Below are 18,251 nucleotides of genomic sequence, written 5' to 3' on the forward strand. Positions count from 1 at the left end.
AGGTGCCTCTCCCCGCTAGCAATACACAGGACTTGAACTCTGGGCTTTGATGCTTTTAGCCATGCCATTGTCCGACACTTAAATTTGCCGGGCAGGGACAGTGTGAATATTCCCCCCTGTGACAATTTGGGTGCTATTGAATGGCTTAAGCTCTCTTTCCCCATCTCCATTCACCAATGCCATACAAAAAAAGCTCTCATGCAGTGATCAATGAATTGGTAAATGCCCTCCCCTCTTTAATCCGACCCACGCTCCTCTTCAGTCTCCGTAGGGCATTTCTGTGGGAGTGTGAGCAGGCCCCTGGTGCTGCCCACGCCACCAGTCTGTTGTAGCTGTGCTTGGGGTATTCACCTCACTCTAACGCCAGCTCTTCCACAGAGGGGACTCCTGCCCTTGAAGAGTTCTCTGTGGCATTGTTGGCACTGTGATTTTTTGTTTTATTTTCCTTTACTCTGTGTGACTTGCCTTTGATTTTTATTCTTCTCTTTTGTGCATGCCATCCATGTCCGTAGCCAACATTGTGTGGAGCTGCTTTCCTTGTCCTGGCAGCAGTCGTCATCCTCCCACCCCACGTCTCCCTTGGCTTCGATTTGTATGAGGAGTCACTTGCTGTTGGTCTTTCTTCCCTCAGGCATTTCCTGTTTAAACCTGGAGGCACTTCTCCCCTTTTTTGTACAACGTCGCCGGGATATCCCTTGACGTCCAGCACTGTGTACTCTCCTCCTCCTAGGCCCCTTCCCAGAAGTACCTTCTCTAGGCCTGCCTTTAACCTGAAGAAACCCTATAAGTACTGTAACTGGAAATGCGCTGCTCTGAGTGCCATTGTCATCTCAGTCACGCTTGTGATCCTGCTGGCGTATTTCATAGGTAAGCTTATTTCTGGGTTTTTTTTCTGCTTTTCTTTCATTTTTCTCCAAACTCACCCATAATGTTAGCATTTGAGAATGTTTGGGAACCAGAGGGTCAAGATCATGGTACAAAGTAACAGGGAAATAAGGCCTTGGTTGACTTAGTTGAGGCTGAAGTGGTATGGTAGGGAGCCTAAAACATGTTGTAGAGCCAGGAGAACTTATTAAGACCCAAGTCATATATTGTGCTCCCTTCAATGGCGTGGACTGTTTACTTTCTGCAGATGAAAGTGTACCTGGAGTGAGACAAACCCACCAGGTTTTCTCAAAGCAGCCCATTAAAACAGGCAGTGAGGTCCATGTCCCAATCACAGTCTGCATCCAGGTCTGTGTGAGTTTTCTGCCATCGACTTTGACAGGAGCAGGGTCAGAAGCAAGATCCTGACACAAAAAAATGTGGGTTTATTCTGTCTTTTGGTGGCACATCCTAGGCATTTAACCAACAATATTGAAGTTCACAGGGTGACCTGGTGGATGGGGAAGGACTGAGTTTAGGTTGTGGTCCAACAGGGCCTTATTTGAGGAGAGGAGCTGGGAAAATTTGCTACTTGGGTGGAGGAGCAGTGGTGTTTTCTTGTGCTGTGCATGATCTGAATTTCTTTGGTTTATAAGAGTTGTCATTGTTCGTTGCAAAAAAGCATTCTCCCTGTTTTTTTTTGTAAAAGTAATTGAAATGTTAGAAGTGAAAATTGTATTTTTCAGCCTGTGAAGTTTGGGTGTCGCAATTACTTTTTCTTCAGTTGTTAGATTTGGTATTCGTGTTATGAATGTCTAACATAGGTCCAATCCTAGACTCTTATTTTAAACTCTCAGTGGTGCAAACTCTAGTTGTCAGACACTTACAGATGTGATCATAGGTAAAAAAGCCCATTTCTCATGGCACAAATGAGTCTTTTTGATTTTGCTGTGACTTCCTGTACACTAATGATCTATAAAAGGTTGTGGTTAGAATTACAAATCTTAGCCTGGATCGAAAGATTTTTACTTTCATTTCACATGAGTATAATTAGCACTACCACAAAGGATTGCTTTTACTGTATTCCTTTTATGTACACTTCTTTAATGACTGATATGTTTCCACTTCTGCCTTGCATCATACTCTGGTCACTTTTATACCTCCTGTAAGAGGAGCAGGAATGATTAATTAACCAACATTAAATCAGCAGCAGTTTGATGAAATATGCAGTCAATTTTCATCATTTGCTATGTACATTTGGACTCGCCTTTCTCATTTGTCTGGTATTCTTATGCCCTGAACATGGTTCCTTTGGACATTATCTCAGTGTGTCAGAGGAGTACCATTATGACTCAGAACAGCAGTGCCTGTTAATTCTGATGGAGGAGGTGTGTGCCATTTGATGGATTGGGAAGAGCTTGGTTTGCCACTCGCTATTCTCCAACTCAAAAACCTTTTTCAGAGTTCTGAAAAGATTGGTCTCTTGTTTAAAATCACAGTTAATATAGTTAAAAAGTAGATCTATTGAGGGCTCTTCCATCCTGCACGTGAGTCGGGGCAATACCAAGCACAAATACAGGCTGTGTGGAGAATGGATTGAGAGCAACCCTGAGGAGAAGGACTTGGGGGTGATGGGTGACGAGAAGCTCACCATGAGCCAGCAACGTGTGCTTGCAGCCCAGAGGGCCGACCGTATCCTGGGCTGCATCAAAAGCAGCGTGGCCAGCAGGTCGAGGAAGGTGGTTCTCCCCCTCCACTCTCATGAGACCCCCCCTGCAGTGCTGCGTCCAGCTCTGGGGCCCCCAACATAAAAAGGACATGGAGCTGTTGGACAAGTGCAGAGGAGGCCACGAAGATGCTCAGAGAGCTGGAGCCCCTCTGCTCTGGAGACAGGCTGAGAGAGTTGGGGCTGTTCAGCCTGGAGAAGAGAAGGCTCCAGGAAAAGCATGAAGTGACAGGATGAGGGGGAATGATTTTAAACTGAAAGAGGTTAGATTTAGATTAGATATTAAGAAGAAATTCTTTACTGTGAGGGTGGTGAGACAATGGCCCAGGTTGCCCAGACAAGCTGTGGCTGCCCCCTCCCTGGCAGTGTTCAAGGCCAGGCTGGATGGGGCTTTAAGCAACCTGGTCTAGTGGAAGGTGTCCCTGCCCATGGCAGGGGGGTTGGAACTAGATGATCTTTAAGGTCCCTTCCAACCCAACCCATTCTGTGATTCCATGATTCTATGATCCCGTTTTCCCCATTCTGATGAATTCTGTGGCATTTGCCAGGCTCCATGGATGGCTGGCAAGGTGCCAGAAATGCTGATCAGGTTGAACTGCTGTAATTATGGGTCATAATTACTAATTTCTAAAGGAACTATCAATTATTAAAAGTCAAATTCGATGGTTCAGTTCAGCATAAACATATTTAGCAAAGATTGTCTCTACCAGACCCAGTGTTCTAATCAACAAGCAAAAAGGCAGATATTTAATTAGATTTTGATGAAAAATTGTGTTTAATTTCAAGTATAATCAATTATTAATTACTGTAATGAGTGACTCTGGCGGGGTTTACTAATTAACTCATTTAAAAATTATGAATAACCTTTTCATTTGTAATCGTTTTCTACATCCTGTCAAGTTGCAGATGAGAATTGTATCACCTAACCCAAAAGAAAAAAAATGAATCAGGGAGTCAAAATGTTTGTGCTTTCACTAAGTTAAGCTGAGACATTTTGCATTCTGATAAAAACTACGCAGTTCTTAACAGGAACTTGTTCATTCTTTTAAATAGCCTGGTCTGTTTGCAAAACAAATTACTGCTTTTCCTCTAGTTTTTGTTTTTTTTTCCCTATATTTGCATAGTCACATTTTTTACAGATACCTTTCCTCATTTAAGCAGTATCTTGCTCTTTTCAATGCTGTGGGGGCTATTTGAGTGGGAAGGTATAGCTTAATCATGAGTAAGAAGGTCTAATCTATATAACAGCTCATGAGTGTTGGGAAATTGACTACTTTCCACCTGCTCCTGTTAGTTAAAACAACCATAGAAATTATCTTTTTAATGACCATTTTCATCTTCCAAAGCAAACTGAGGTGATTGCAAAGACTCTGATTTAAGTCAATGCACTTTGGATCAGGTCCCATAGCAGTAGCTTGGCATTTACTCTGTTTTTTTGTACACTGATCGATTAATGGAAATACTTCAGAGTAACATCTAGTGCTTCAGGATGCTCTTCACAGCATCAGGCGCATCACAGTTGTTTGTTTAGATATTAAAAACTACCCATCGCTGGCCTTACCTACCTGTACAAGTGTGTGGAGCTAGAGACAGCAGGAGATCCATGAGGGAATAGGCTATTCACAGAATCACAGAATGGTTAGGTTTGGAAGGGACCTCTGGAGATCATCTAGTCCAACCCCCTGCCAAAGCAGGTTCCCCTAGACCATGTTGCACAGAGTCGTGTTTGTGTGGGTTTTGAATATCTCCAGAGAAGAAGACTCCACAACCTCCCTGGGCAGCCTGTTCCAGTGCTCTGGCACCCTCAAAGGAAAGAAGTTCCTCCTCATATTGAGATGGAACTTCCCATGTTTCAGTTTGTGCCCATCACCCCTTGTCGCTAGGCACCACTGAAAAGAGTCTGGCCCCATCCCCTTGACACCCCCCCTAAGGTATTTGTAAGCATTGATAAGATCCCCCCTCAGTCTTCTCCAGGCTAAACAGACCCAGCTCCCTCAGCCTCTTCTCATAAGAGAGATGCTGCAGTCCTCTGATCATCTCCGTACCCCTCTGCTGGACTCTCTCCAGTAGTTCCTTCTCTTTTTTGAACTGGGGGGCCCAGAACTGCACACAGTTACTCCAGGTGTGGCCTCACGAGGGCAGTGTAGAGGGGGAGGAGAACCTCCCTCAACCTGCTGCCCACACTCTTCCTAATCTACCCCAGGATACCATTGACCTTGCTGGACACAACGGCACATTGTTGGCTCATGGTGAACTTGTCCACCAGAACTCTCAGGTCCTTCTCTGTAGAGCCGCTTTCCAGCAGGTCAACCCCCAGCCTGTACTGGTGCATGGGGTTATTCCTCCATAGGTGCAGGACCCTACATTTGCCCTTGTTGAACTTCATGAGATTTCTCTCCACCCAGCTCTACAGCCTGTCCAGGTCTCACTGAATGGCAGCACGGCCTTCTGGTGTATCAGCCACCCCTCCCAGTTTTGTGTCATCAGCAAACTTGCCGAGGGTACACTCGGTCCCTTCGTCCAGATTATTGATGAATAAGTTGAACAAGACTGGACCCAGTACTGACCCCTGGGGAACACCACTAGCTACAGGCCTCCAACTAGACTCAACACTGCTGATCACAACCCTCTGAGCTCTGCCATTCAGCCAGTTCTCAATCCACCTCACTGTCCACTCATCTAACCCACACTCCCTGAGCTTTCCTATGTGGATGTTGTGGGAGACAGTGTCAAAAGCCTTGCTGAAATCAAGGTAGACAACATCCACTGCTCTCCCCTCATCTACCCAGCTGGTCATGTCCTCATAGAAGGCCACCAGATTGGTCAAGCATGGTTTCCCCTTGGTGAATCCATGTTGACTACTCCTGATAACCTTCTTTTCTTCTACATGCTTAGAGATGGCACCCAGAAGGAGCTGTTCCATCACCTTTCCAGGGATGGAGGTGAGACTGACTGGCCTGTAGTTGCCTGGGTCCTCTTTCTTGCCCTTTTTGAACACTGGAGTGACATTGGCCTTCCTCCAGTCCTCAGGAACCTCTCCTGTTCTCCATGACCTTTCAAAGATGATGGAGAGTGGCTTGGCAATAACATCTGCCAGCTCCCTCAGCACTCATAGATGCATCCCTTTTGGGGCCCATAGATTTGTGGGTGTCCAGTTTGTCTAAATGATCCCTGACTTGATCCTCCTCAACCAAGGGAAAGTCTTCCTTTCTCCAGACTGTCTCTTGTACCTCCAGGGTCTGGGATTCCTGAAGGCCAGCCTTAGCAGTAAAGACTGAGGCAAAGAAGGCATCCAGTAACTCCGCCTTCTCTGTACCCTCCATCACCAGGGCACCCTTCTAATTCAGCAGCGGGCCCACATTTTTCCTAGTCTTCCTTTTGCTGCTGATGTACTTGAAGAAGCCCTTCTTGTTGTCCTTGATGTCCCTTGCGAGATTTAGTTCCAAGTGGGCCTTAGCCTTCCTCATTGCATCCCTGCATACTCTGACAACCTTCCTATATTCCTCCCAAGTGGCTTGTCCCTTTTTCCACATTCCGTAGACTTCCTTCTTCCATTTGATTTTTTCCAGAAGCTCCTTGCACATCCATGCAGGTCTCCTGCCTCCTTTGCTCGACTTCTTACTCATAGGGATGCACTGATCTTGAGCTTGGAGGAAGTGATGCTTAAATATTGACCAGCTCTCTTGGACCCCCCTACCTTCTAGAACCCAATCCCATGGGATACCCCCAAGTATGTCCTTGAATAGGCCAAAGTCAGCTCTCCTGAGATCTAGGGTTGTGATCCTACTTCTTGCCCTGCTTCCTCCACGCAGGATCCTGAACTCCACCAGCTCATGGTCACTGCAGCCAAGGCTACCCCCCCACCTTCACATCCCCAACAAGACCTTCGTTATTTGTATACTTTTTGTGTGACAGGTGCTCAGACACAACTGTGATGGGCAACCATCTGAAGTAGGCAGAGCTTCATGGAAACAACGAGGCATTGCATCAGTTCCTTGCTGAAGACAGTTCCTGTTTTAAATTCGTCTGAAGCACTTGCTAAATCATTTGTTTAAGACTAGAAGGCAGAGTTTCCATTATTTTATGAAAGTCTCTATTACATTTAATAGTCTGAGGATCATTTATTTGCTGAGCTTTTTCAAAGAAGAGGAGAGGAGGCATAAATAGAAGTCCATGGAAGCCGAATGGCTGGCATCATGTGTCAACACTGTGATCAAGCTGAAGGTTTTACAGGGCTGAGTCACTGGTCTGGAGAGATAATGACAAACAAAATATAGCAGGGTGTATTAAGCACCAGAAGCTGGTTTTCGTTTGAATTAACCAGCTTTTGATTGACTTGTCGACACTTTTTCAAATATTCAGAGACACGCACTAAGGCAGTGGCGACAATGAACATCAAAGTTTTGCACACACACAGCTTATGCAAATCTCGTGAGCTCCACAGAGGCTTGTCTCGTGGGGTGAGAACACCAAAGAGAAAAGCAGTGGCAGATCGGGGCTGTAACATTAAAATGGCAGGAATGGCACTGCTGGAACCACTGAAATGAAAGGCTGCTTTAAGCAGCTTGTAACTGACCTGCAAAGTTGCTGTTCCAGGAGGTCGTGAAGAGTCACCACTTTAAAATTAAATTCCCCATTTTAGGAGTCTCCATTCAATTGACAACTAAACAAGGAAAATTTTCATGGCTTTTTCTGGGATGCGATGAGGTCTGTGTGCCATGGAGCTCTGCCTTGGAGGGCTAATTTATAGCGAGATTCTCATGGCAGAGATAATACCATGAGGTATGTTGCTATTCAAATACTTTGCCAGTAGAGTTTCTGTACCTGGTAGATGCCAGGCCTGCTAGCATAGCACTGTAAAAAATCTCTGACATTACTGTACTGCTTGGGGGGGAAGATTTCTGGGTTTAGAAACAGAAAAGACCTGTTTGATTGTCCAGATCCCCATGCCCAGCAGCTGTTTGGCTAGATCCGTGGAACAGTTTCTAAATGAATTAGTGACAGAGAATAGATTCTTTCTTCTAAAACAGAAGGTATTATCCTCTGCCTGATGTAGATTCCAGACTAGATGGAAGTACAATTTGATGTAGTTAGGCACTTGCCATTTTCCTATACTTAAGCATGTGCTGTGGTTGCATTGAATGAACAGCAAGAAAGATGGGCATTTGATTTAGATTAAAGTTAGGGCTGGAAAACATATTATGAAGCCAAAACAGTCATTCATTTGATTGGAGTCAGAGCTCTCGCTGCTTTTCAGCTCTGTATTCGTTTGAACTCCGTACAGATGCAGCTTCACTTAAAGAACAGTGTTGCTTGCTACAGGCAAAATGCTTTGACAGTAAAACTGTGCTAGGACTATGACGTGTTTATAAAGTGTCTTTCTTTTTATTGTCCAAAAATCACCCTGAAAGCTAAACTTAGATCAGTTTGTCCATGATTCTTTGATGCTATCTAATAAACCCAATTTAAAACAGCTCTCCAAAGCTCTTAGCTATCTAACTAGTTGGCTACAGATGTATAGTATACCAATTACTATGGTGTTTACATGCCACTTGAGATCAATAGGAAAAGTTGCTGATGCTTAATTATTAAAGTTGAGCTATATCTATTAATCCTACATTTATACCTTGATATTAAGGTTTTTAGTCAAGTTAAAATAGAAACCTATTTATTACTCTGCCAACAAGTTTCTTTCATTTTCTGCTTTAATATTTCTTTTCTGATCCCAGATTAAGTTCTATTTTGCTACTGTTGCCATTTGTTCTTTTGATTTACAGGGATCTTTCAGTGTTTTCTATTTCAATCTTATCTTAAATAAAATGCAGAAATGGTAGCTAAACAATCTGTTCTAGCAAAGCCTTTACATTATGAAGTCAATCTGTCACCTAAAGAGGAGCTTCCAGGTCCTTTCTTGGTTCTTTCACATCTTCACAAAATTACTGCACACAGTTCACTCAGTAACTTTGGTTCTCATTTACTTCATTTTACCCTTTATCTATAATTCTGTGAGATCCAGTCTGAAAGGTGCTACAGTATTATCAGTAATATATATTTTATGTACTGTAGATGTTTGTGAAACATAACGTTTCAGGATACTCGTTGAGAGGGACCATCATCACGACCCAGCACTATCATTTTTATCTTTTACAATAGAACTTGAATATGTGGGTTTTTTTCTGTTAAAGCTACCAAATGCATACAAGCATGGCTAGTGCCTCTCCCTCACTGCTGTGCAGTTTAAATGACATCTAGCTCTTTCTTTCATACCCAGTGAAATTTGGGAAATACAGGCCTTATTCTTCTCTTGAACATGCTCCTCTTAAACTGGAGCTACTCCCTTTAATTTAGCACTCATTCAAATACAGTCAGAGTCAGTGGCATTGATCCCAGTGTCTGCAACAGGGGCTGGACCAACCCTGGAAAAATCTGCATATGTTTGTATGTATTCCTGATTCTGGAGATTGACCTGACTAAAGACAGAATATACATCAAGACAGACATTGACCCTTCAATCCAGTTTTGAATGGTCTTCTTGTCTTTTTTGTTGTTAAGCCCCAAATTTTGTCTCTGTGAATTATCGTCTTGGGAAAGATAAGACATGAAAATAGTCTCAGCCCCATGGATGCCATCAGCGTGAGCTTCTGGTTGATCATTCAAAAGTGCATGATTTCAGACAAGTTGCAGGAATCCTTTTGCATCATTTGTTCCGTAGCAGAGAGATGGGAAGATCACAGGACTTTGTGCTAGCCTCAATCACACTTCGGTCTTGTTAAGGAACAAGTGAGGGCAGCTGCTCTGTGTAAAGTTTACAAGAGGCTGGTTGAATAGCACTGAGCTCAGGAAAGCTGCCTACAGGAATCTGGCAAAATAAACTTTCCCTGGTCAGGCTCACAAAGAATTAGTGAATCACTCCAGCGTTTCAGCCCCAGTCACTTTACTGACATTTACTCTTCTTCCTCTCCACGTGCACGCACACACAATGTTGTATAAAACACAGATAAATCCCCAACGTACAGCTCAGTATAGCTACATTAAGGAATGTTATGTAGACGTTTTGCCTGACGTGACCAAGAAAAGGTGTTTAGTTGTTAGTGCTGTACCTGTACACAAGACAGTAATTGTCAGAGAGATGAGAAAGACAATTAAAACCAACACAGGCCAAAGGGGATGACTGGATTGAGAACAGCCCTGCAGAGAAAGACTTGGGAGTACTGGTGGATGCAAACCTGGACATGAGCTGGCAATGTGCGCTTGCAGCCCAGAAAACCAACCGTGTCCTGGGCTGCATCACAAGAAACGTGGCCAGCAGGTTGAGGGAGGGGATTCTGCTCCTCTACTCTGCTCTCGTGAGACCCCACCTGCAGTACTGAGTCCAGCTCTGAGGCCCCCAATAGAAGAAGGACATGGAGCTGTTGGAGCGAGTGCAGAAGAGGCCATGAAGATGATCAGAGGGCTGGAGCACCACTGCTATGGAGACAGGCTGAGAGAGTTGGGGCTGTTCAGCCTGGAGAAGTGAAGGCTCCAGGGAGATCTTCTAGCAGCCTTCCAGTACCTGAAGGGGGCTTATAAGAAAGATGGGGATAAACTTTTTAGCGGGGCTTGTTGTGACAGGACAAGGGGTAATGGTTTTAAACTAAAAGAGGGCAGATTCAGACTAGATATAAGGAAGAAATTTTTTACTGTGAAGGTGGTGAGATGCTGGCACAGGTTGCCCAGGGAGGTGGTAGATGCCCCATCCTTGCAAACATTCAAGGTCAGGTTGGACGGGGCTCTGAGCAACTTGAAGTAGTTGAAGATGTCCCTGCTCATTGCAGGGGGATGGATTAGATGACCTTTAAAGGTCCTTTCCAACTCAAACCATTCAATGATTCTATGATTCTAGGTATTTAGTCTTGTACTTCCCCCTGCTTTGTTGTCTTTTGTTGCATTTACGTGCATGGTGGTAGAAATTGTAACTCAGATCTTATTTTCCATCATCTGCAAAGTCAGTAAGAGCTGTTTGTATTATTAGAGGATTGTGTGCATCTCTCTTTTGATTTGGATTTTGCATTGTGTGTTTGGATAGCAGCTACTGTTAGCTTTATAGTTTAGAGCAAAGGAAGTCCAAGTGATTTAACCACAGCTTTAAAATAAAGGTGATAAAGGTACAAGATCCCACTTTAAAGCTGTTCTTGTGAAGATCAGTTCATTCAGGTGGGTGTTAAAAAACTCACCATAAAAAGTCCATTAAAGAACATTCACTCTTTTGACCTAAATATGATCTGTAACCTGACGTTAAAAGTGTTGGGATAGGAGAAATACATGATGATGTATACGCTGTTGAAAAGAGAGACTCTGCCAGAAAATATTACTGGAAAAAATAGTAGAAGGTAATATAAACCCACTAATTTTGTTAGAGTTGCCCAATCTGGGCAAACTGGGAAGTATTAATATTTAGGTATTCCATTTGATGGTAACATGTTGTGAACTCGGCGGCAAAATTTCTGCTTTGCAAAGCAGTTAACACTTATTCAGAGTCTACAGTGATAAAGAACCTGGTCAAGTATTGCATCTTTTAGGAACTAATGCAGTGTTTATTGGAAATAGGAAGAAGTAGGAAGATTCCCATAATTTTCATTTAAAACTCTTTTCTTAATTTTCAGTGTTAAAAGCCATAACACTGTCATGTCATGTAGGCTGATCTCTTAGGACACTGAAGGCTAGTAAACTCCAGCTACTTACTCTATTATTTTTACATAGGTAAGTTGCATACCTACTTCAGTTCACTTTTTCCCAGCTTATATGTGTAAGGATCTTACTTGCTCTTTTTGGCTGTAAAAATTACATTAGGATTTTGTTATACAGCACCTTCTTCTGCTCAATCCTTGAGTTGTTTTCACTCTCTGCTTTCTAGAAGCTAATGTCCCATTTTGTGGGCACAGCTTCCGAACCATTATCCAAAGTCTATAGGCTGGCCTTTGACACATTTTGTTTGAACCTTAAGCACATTTTGTTTGAATCATTCAAATCTAGTAGCTGTCCAGCTCTTCTGTTTATCTGTTCCATCCTCGCCATTGTATTTACCACTGAATAGTCTTTTAAGTCATCTGCATGTTTAGTCATCCATGATTTTATATTTACTTATGTAACATTGATGTAAATAATAATAATAATAATTTCAGGCCGACTATCAATTGTAGAATTTCACAAGAAATTTTAACTTTTGATGGTTATTCACCAGCAATGATGATTTTAAGGTCTTTCAGTTAGTTTTTAAGCACATGTATGCATTGCTTTCTACCATTGGAAAGTGCTTGTTCCTTTAATCGAAAGTCATACCAAATTAAATCAAATGTCTTACTAAGCTGTAATCTTGGCAAAAAATGAGTAACTTTGTTTCTTAAGATCTGTTTTTCAGAAAAGTAATATGGTTAGCCTGAGTTACCATGCATTCACTTTTTCTGTATTCTTCGTCAGTTGAATTCTGTGTTATGTTTTCCATTATTTTATCTGTAATAGATGTCAGGCTACCTGATCTAAGTGATTTGCATCCTCTTCTTTTCCCTTCTTAAATATTTGTATGGCATTAACCCTGTTCTAATCTCTTCGTAGCTGGCTCAGTATTAATCAATGAGTCAGATTCCTCTTCTGCTATCTCATTTACTGGGTACAAGTTAAATGAGCCTGCAGATTTAAAAATGTTTGTCCTTGAATATATGTGGTTTAATATAACTCTTGGTTATTAATGGACTGGAAAAAAACTTATTTCCTGGGAAATAATTATATTATCGTAGTTATTTTCAAAAACTAGAACAAAAATTCTTACTGAACACTTCAGCCTTTACTATAACATTATTAACATTATCCCTATCTTCATCAAGTAAATAGCTATATTGTTGCTCAGTTTAGTAGGTTTCAATACACTTAAAAAATGTTCTATTGTTCTTTGTTTTTCAAGCCATGTATTTTATTCTTCATGTCCTCAGCTTCCTTTATCAACTCTCTGCATGGTCTTAGATTTATATAGATTACTCTCTGTTTCCCTGTTGTTGTGGGATTTTATATATTACTTTTTCTATTTCTGCTTATTGTTTTATTTTGACACTGAATGAAGAGGCCCTTTTGTCAAAGTCTGATCCTCTTTCATCATTGTGGGATCACTGGAAGAATGACTTCCATTTAGGAGCAGACCACCAATACGACTGATTCTTTAACTGGTGGAAAGCAGGTGGAGGCTGTATATCCAGAGTGCTCCATCTGATCTCAGAGTTTGCCGTGAAACCACACATCAGTCACATAACATCACAGTTAGCCCTTTAGATGACTGATCCTCTCTTAAATTTAAGAATCTTTAATACAAAGAGGGATGAGTTTATTTCCATCTATTTTTATTAAATGGTAAGATATGGGCTCTCAGGTTTTATAAGCTTTTATCGGTTGCTTTTAGTGAGTCTTTAGAGTTGCTCTAAGCCCCCAGAAAAGAAAATAACAGCATGCTGACACCAAAAGTGCTGGCCTTGCCTTTATGACAGCAGCACAGATGTGCTGCTATAATCTTCATTTCACAGCTTAGATTGACCTTTGCACACAGACGCTGAAAAGGAATCAATTTTACAGATCTTAATATCTACTGGAAGGAGTTCTCCTCCAGTCCATGTTTTTATTTCATGCTAATTAGTGTGAAATAACATAATTTAATTGCAGTTAAGTGGATACAGAAAGAAATATTTCCCATAATGGGCTTTCTTTCAGTGTTTTTAAATACCATACATTTTTGTGGGTAACTAGTCATAAGAGCAAGCTCAGTTAGGGATGTCACTGACAGTCAAAAATATTCCTCAGTTATAGCTTAGTGTTTCTCTCCTGTCCTTTTCTAGCATAAATTAGAAGATGGCTTCAAAGCCTGATTTGCAGCCGGGTCATACATTTCTATTGGATATGTGCAGCGATGCATTCTCTAAGGTTTTTTACCTGTAGTTAAAGTTGAGCTATGTGGTAGATACACATCTTTATAGTGTTAAGTGAAGTGTTGTTGTTAAGTTTACTACCTAGGTAACATACTAGATGACCTGTAAAATAAAGAACAAAAAGTCCAATCCACTCTTTCCCTCTGTGACAAGATTTCAACACCGTTTATACTGAAACTTAAAAGCTCCCAGAAGGACCACCTACACAGTTCACTTTGAGATATCAGAATCTGATGCTCAATACAGAGGTAGTTAGAGGTTGTTGAATCTCTGTATTTAAATCAAAAACTAATAAACTCTCCCACCATCACCAGCTTTTCTTATCTTCTGTTTTATTTGATTTTATCGTACCTTAACTTCCAAGTCTGTCCTTCTTGCAGTCAAAAGCTTTTGCCTGGAAAGATGATAAGAACAGCATATGTTAGCTGTTTTCAAATATGGTAGCACATAACACAGCAGCGGCATCACACCTTGCTTGCCTAGTACAACTGTAGCATCACTTCATTATACAAAGAGACTCTTTAAAAAGCAAAGCAGAACAAGGCAGTTAGCAGAGATGATGGCTGTGCTTACACTAAGTATTTCAAAAGAAACTCTAATTGGACTATCAGTGGAGCTGAATCTCATTTAATTATGGCAGAAATGATAATGAAATCAAGCATCAAAAGGGCTTCCTGAGGCTTTTGGTGGAAAAAATCCCACAGCCTAAGCATAATGATATTCCAAATAGTATTAATCCAAGTGGTCAGTAACAGTTTATTTGTACTAGTACGCCTTCTGCAGTCAAGCTGGATCTTGGGCTACTCTGGGTTGTGAAAAATGTATGTGAGACTGTTCTGGGCATCCAACTGGTCCAGAATGGGTGCATTTCTATACTGTTAAACTCTTACGGATGGTCACACAGAAACTATCTATTGAGAATGATCTGTGGCCCTTGCTAGCTGAACTGTGCACAGGAATTCAGAAGGTATTGGCTGACCAGAACTGAAATCATGGTAGAGTCCCTTCTAACAAATAAATGGTATAGACTATCAAGTTCCACTGCTTGGTACTGTTTAATTCACTACTATCAACGTAGTCTTTGGGGATGAAGGGACAAGGCAGTGTACTACATCCCTGAGCAAGCACTTTGATACATTCGTATTTCACAATGAAACAAAATTATCACGGCCTTAGTAATCACAAGAGAACATATCCTAAATAGACCTGTGAGAGTAGGGGTCTGGATCCCTACTGCCAATGTAGTCATTCGCTTATGCAAAATTTTGGTGTTGGATCTACTGTTATTTTATGTTCATATTGCAGAAGCACAGAGGTAATGGAGAATCGTGACACCTCTTTTCTATTAGGAAGAATAAACAATAGCATGTGCTTTATCATATCACTGATCGACCCAGAGCTGGCTGTCACAAAACTAGAAAAGCTGAGTTCACACATGCTCGGTAGGGACCTATTTAGAGTGCAGTTGCAAAACTGCCTGCACTGAGTGTATTCCTTCCCTTTCCAACCCCCTCCTACTGCTACCAACCAGGCTGCACATATGGCATCCCTAGAAAGCAATTGAACATGCTACAATGCTGGAGTTGCCAGGGTTGAGTGGAAATTTCTGTGCAATTGTTCTGCTCAGCATTGGGCCAATGGAAAAAAATAGCCTGTAATGAGGGAATTAAAGGCTATTACGGAGCACATATGCATACAGGGGCTAATCTAAAATCACATAAGCAATTCTGTTCTTTGCTCACTTTTGAGTGCTTGACTTGGTGAACTTTGAGTTTCTTTAGCAAATGCTTTTTTTAGGTGCAATTAAATATAAAGATGGCTGTGGGCCTTTTAAGAGAACACTGTGGGTTGCACTTGCCAGCACTTGCCTTAATCCATGTGCTGGATTTAGTTCTAAGTCCAAGGGAACAAATCATCAGGTTGTGTTAAGTTTTGTTATTGAGAGAGCTTTTCACACTGATCTGAGCCATTCACTTAGATTTATACTACCTGAAAGTACTGTGCTGGATTTTGCCCATGGTCTCTGGACAGAAAAAAATTTCTAGTGTCATTAGTTGTGCTGTGTCACCCACTTTATCAGCCTAGACTGTACATTTGTATCCATTTGCCAAGCTTTTGTACAGGAAAAAAAGAAAGGATTTTTTCCCTCTCCAAATGACCTGTTGGAAGAATCTGCTTGTTTTTCAACTTTATGTAAAGAAAAATTAGAAAATAAATTAAAAGATTCTTAACCTGTTTTAAACATACCCGTGCATTTGTTGTCCAAAGCAGTTAAAACAATGAGATGCTCCTGAATACACTTGCAGGTTAAATTTTTTCAGATCTCTTCAAAAAGTCACCAAGCTGATAGGATTCTGCTTTAGAGCTCAGTTGTGACAATGCTGATGAGCACTCTGGCTCTGATCTACAAAATGTGTAAATTTGTACTGAATTTGAAGCACCTCCATCATGCTCTTGAAGTCACTAGATTTACTCAGGCTAAGTAAAGCTCGAGTTAAACATGTGCTTTGGACATCAAGGGATTCAGCAATTGTAATTTTGTTAATTTTTTTTATACCAACTAGTACAGCCCAACTGGGGCTCTGGTGCTTTTGGAACGTGCATGGTGACTAATAACACTAATGTAGTTTTCCGCTGATTTTGGGATTAAAGCACGAGCAGCAGTCTCAAATCATTTACTTGTCTGTATAATAAAATCATGTTCGTTTCCAGAAGGATTGATGAGCACATAGCCATCTCAGAGATCAGCTCACGCATCAGATTCTACAACAATAATTAGATCTTAACCCTTAAACTGGGATACTAGATTTAATCTCTGATCCCACCTCTGTTGTGCTGGGTGACGGAAGACGACAGGTATTGTTTGTGACTTTTAAACAGCAAACAGTATTTTTCAGACTTTAAGCAACCTATTTTATTAATTTGGGAAAGCAGGTTTTCTGACAATATCTGGTAGAGATAGTAAGGAAGGAAGCGTGTGAGAGGTTGTTGATTCACCTGTGTAAATTACACCCTTTTTAATTACGCTCTCACAGTTTATTTGTGTGTAATGAAATGACATTTCTAAAATTATACTGTCCACAACAGGCTAGCCCAGAATTTTAGTAATTGCAAAGCAAGTAGGAGGCCCTCTGGTAGGGCTGCCTGTCCTCATTTCTCTAATTGAAGTGAATACCCCAATGGGAAAACCATTATTTCTAATATTATATACACAAATTAAAACTCCATTTAGAGGTACAGTGGGACCACCTTATAATTGACTTTGATCTTGAAGCAATATCTCAGTAATATTTATAGTAATATGGTCTCTGCCAGAAAGGGTATCTAGAAGGGAAAATATTATTTTACTGAGAAAGTCCTGAGCATGTGTAACACCAAATTTACTAGAGCTGTGGGGGCTGAAATAAGCTGCTTCAGTGTGGTAAGCTGCCTAATAGCAGCAAAGTGTTGCTGAGGTCCGTCTTTCAACTTCCTATTCTGCTTTCACAGTGGTGTAGATGGTGAAGGGAATTAGAGATTGTATTTAAGCAGACAGCTCCTTGGATAAGCCACACCAGCTTTATATCTATTTTTTTCTATAGGTTGACACTTGGGACAATCCTCCTAAAATACCCATAAAAATATTTAAATATACCCATTTAAAACTGCATTTTTCCTTTCCTGCAGGAAATTGCAAGCATCCAGCAAGCTACTATAGCACTGGAGGGGCCAGTGATCATCTATTAGCAGTCTGAATGGACAGGCAATCACTTGAAAGTCTTTGATCCCCAGGGGTAATTAGGAAGACATTGAATAGGAAGTGCTGACTCTTTGCATTGAACAAACATTGAGTTTAACTGCTTCATTTTATAACATGTCTTTCTAGTCACTTCCTTGAAGGTTTCAAAGAAATGTGATGCTTCAGCTGGAAGCTTTTTTTCTTCCCTATTAAGAGCATTTGGGAACTAAATTAAAATATAAAGTGTTCTCCTAAGAAGGAACCAATACTATTTGGTAGACCATCTGCTTCTATCTTGGAAATCTTTTGATACAGCTCTTCAGTCAGGAGGGGTCAAAGAATAACTGGTTTGTGTAAAATCCAAGCAAGTAAATGCATTTGCAGCCAGGATTTTGTGTGATTACCACAACGCTTTGTTTTCCTGAGAGGCAGTTCCCACTCTGTGGTAAAATTTTAAGAGATAGGAAGCTCTCCATCATTAAAATTCCTCATTTGCACGTGGTGATTCTGTTTGAGGGAAGGAGGAAACCTGAATCATCTCTGAAATAATCACTTCTGGTACTTGCATAGTTAAGCTCAGTTTGAACATGGAGGAATGGTCAAGCAGCAGGCAGGGTCCCAGGTATTGCTGGATGTATCCCATAGCATGTGTCTATACTGAGCTGGCTGTGAAAGCACCTGCCTCTTACTTTAGGACATTTGAGGTTCAAACACAACACAGCTATCTCTCTGTTTTATCATCTAAATCCTTCATCCTAATGCCTTCACCCAGGGATGGGTTGATACAGATTCTCCAGTTCTCGGCATGAAGAACTCGCAGCCCAGCCCAGCAGAGTGTCTTTATCCCCAATCTGTGAAGAAGGCTTGTAAACCCTTTTTTCTCATTGAAGGTGGATCACTGAGCAGTCAGGAAGGGGGCCAGATGGGGAATTTACAATAGTGAGCATTACCCTAAATGTCCCTCCTTGTGTCTTTTTTTATATTTCTAAACTATTGT

The 18,251-nt window shown here is 41.4% G+C and overlaps 1 protein-coding gene across 3 annotated transcripts in view; it reads left to right on the forward strand.

Moving 5' to 3' along the window:
- The window catches only part of TENM4 (teneurin transmembrane protein 4), a 359,290-nt gene that overhangs the window by 149,906 nt on the left and 191,133 nt on the right, over window positions 1-18,251 (forward strand). For all 3 annotated transcript variants that reach the window (XM_068395558.1, XM_068395560.1, XM_068395561.1), the window contains one exon: window positions 632-867. In XM_068395558.1, the coding sequence (XP_068251659.1) occupies window positions 632-867 (236 nt within the window). The remainder of the gene's footprint in view (window positions 1-631; window positions 868-18,251) is intronic.

This window comes from Nyctibius grandis, chromosome 2, assembly GCF_013368605.1.
Source record: "Nyctibius grandis isolate bNycGra1 chromosome 2, bNycGra1.pri, whole genome shotgun sequence".
Classification (NCBI taxonomy): Eukaryota; Metazoa; Chordata; class Aves; order Nyctibiiformes; family Nyctibiidae; genus Nyctibius; species Nyctibius grandis.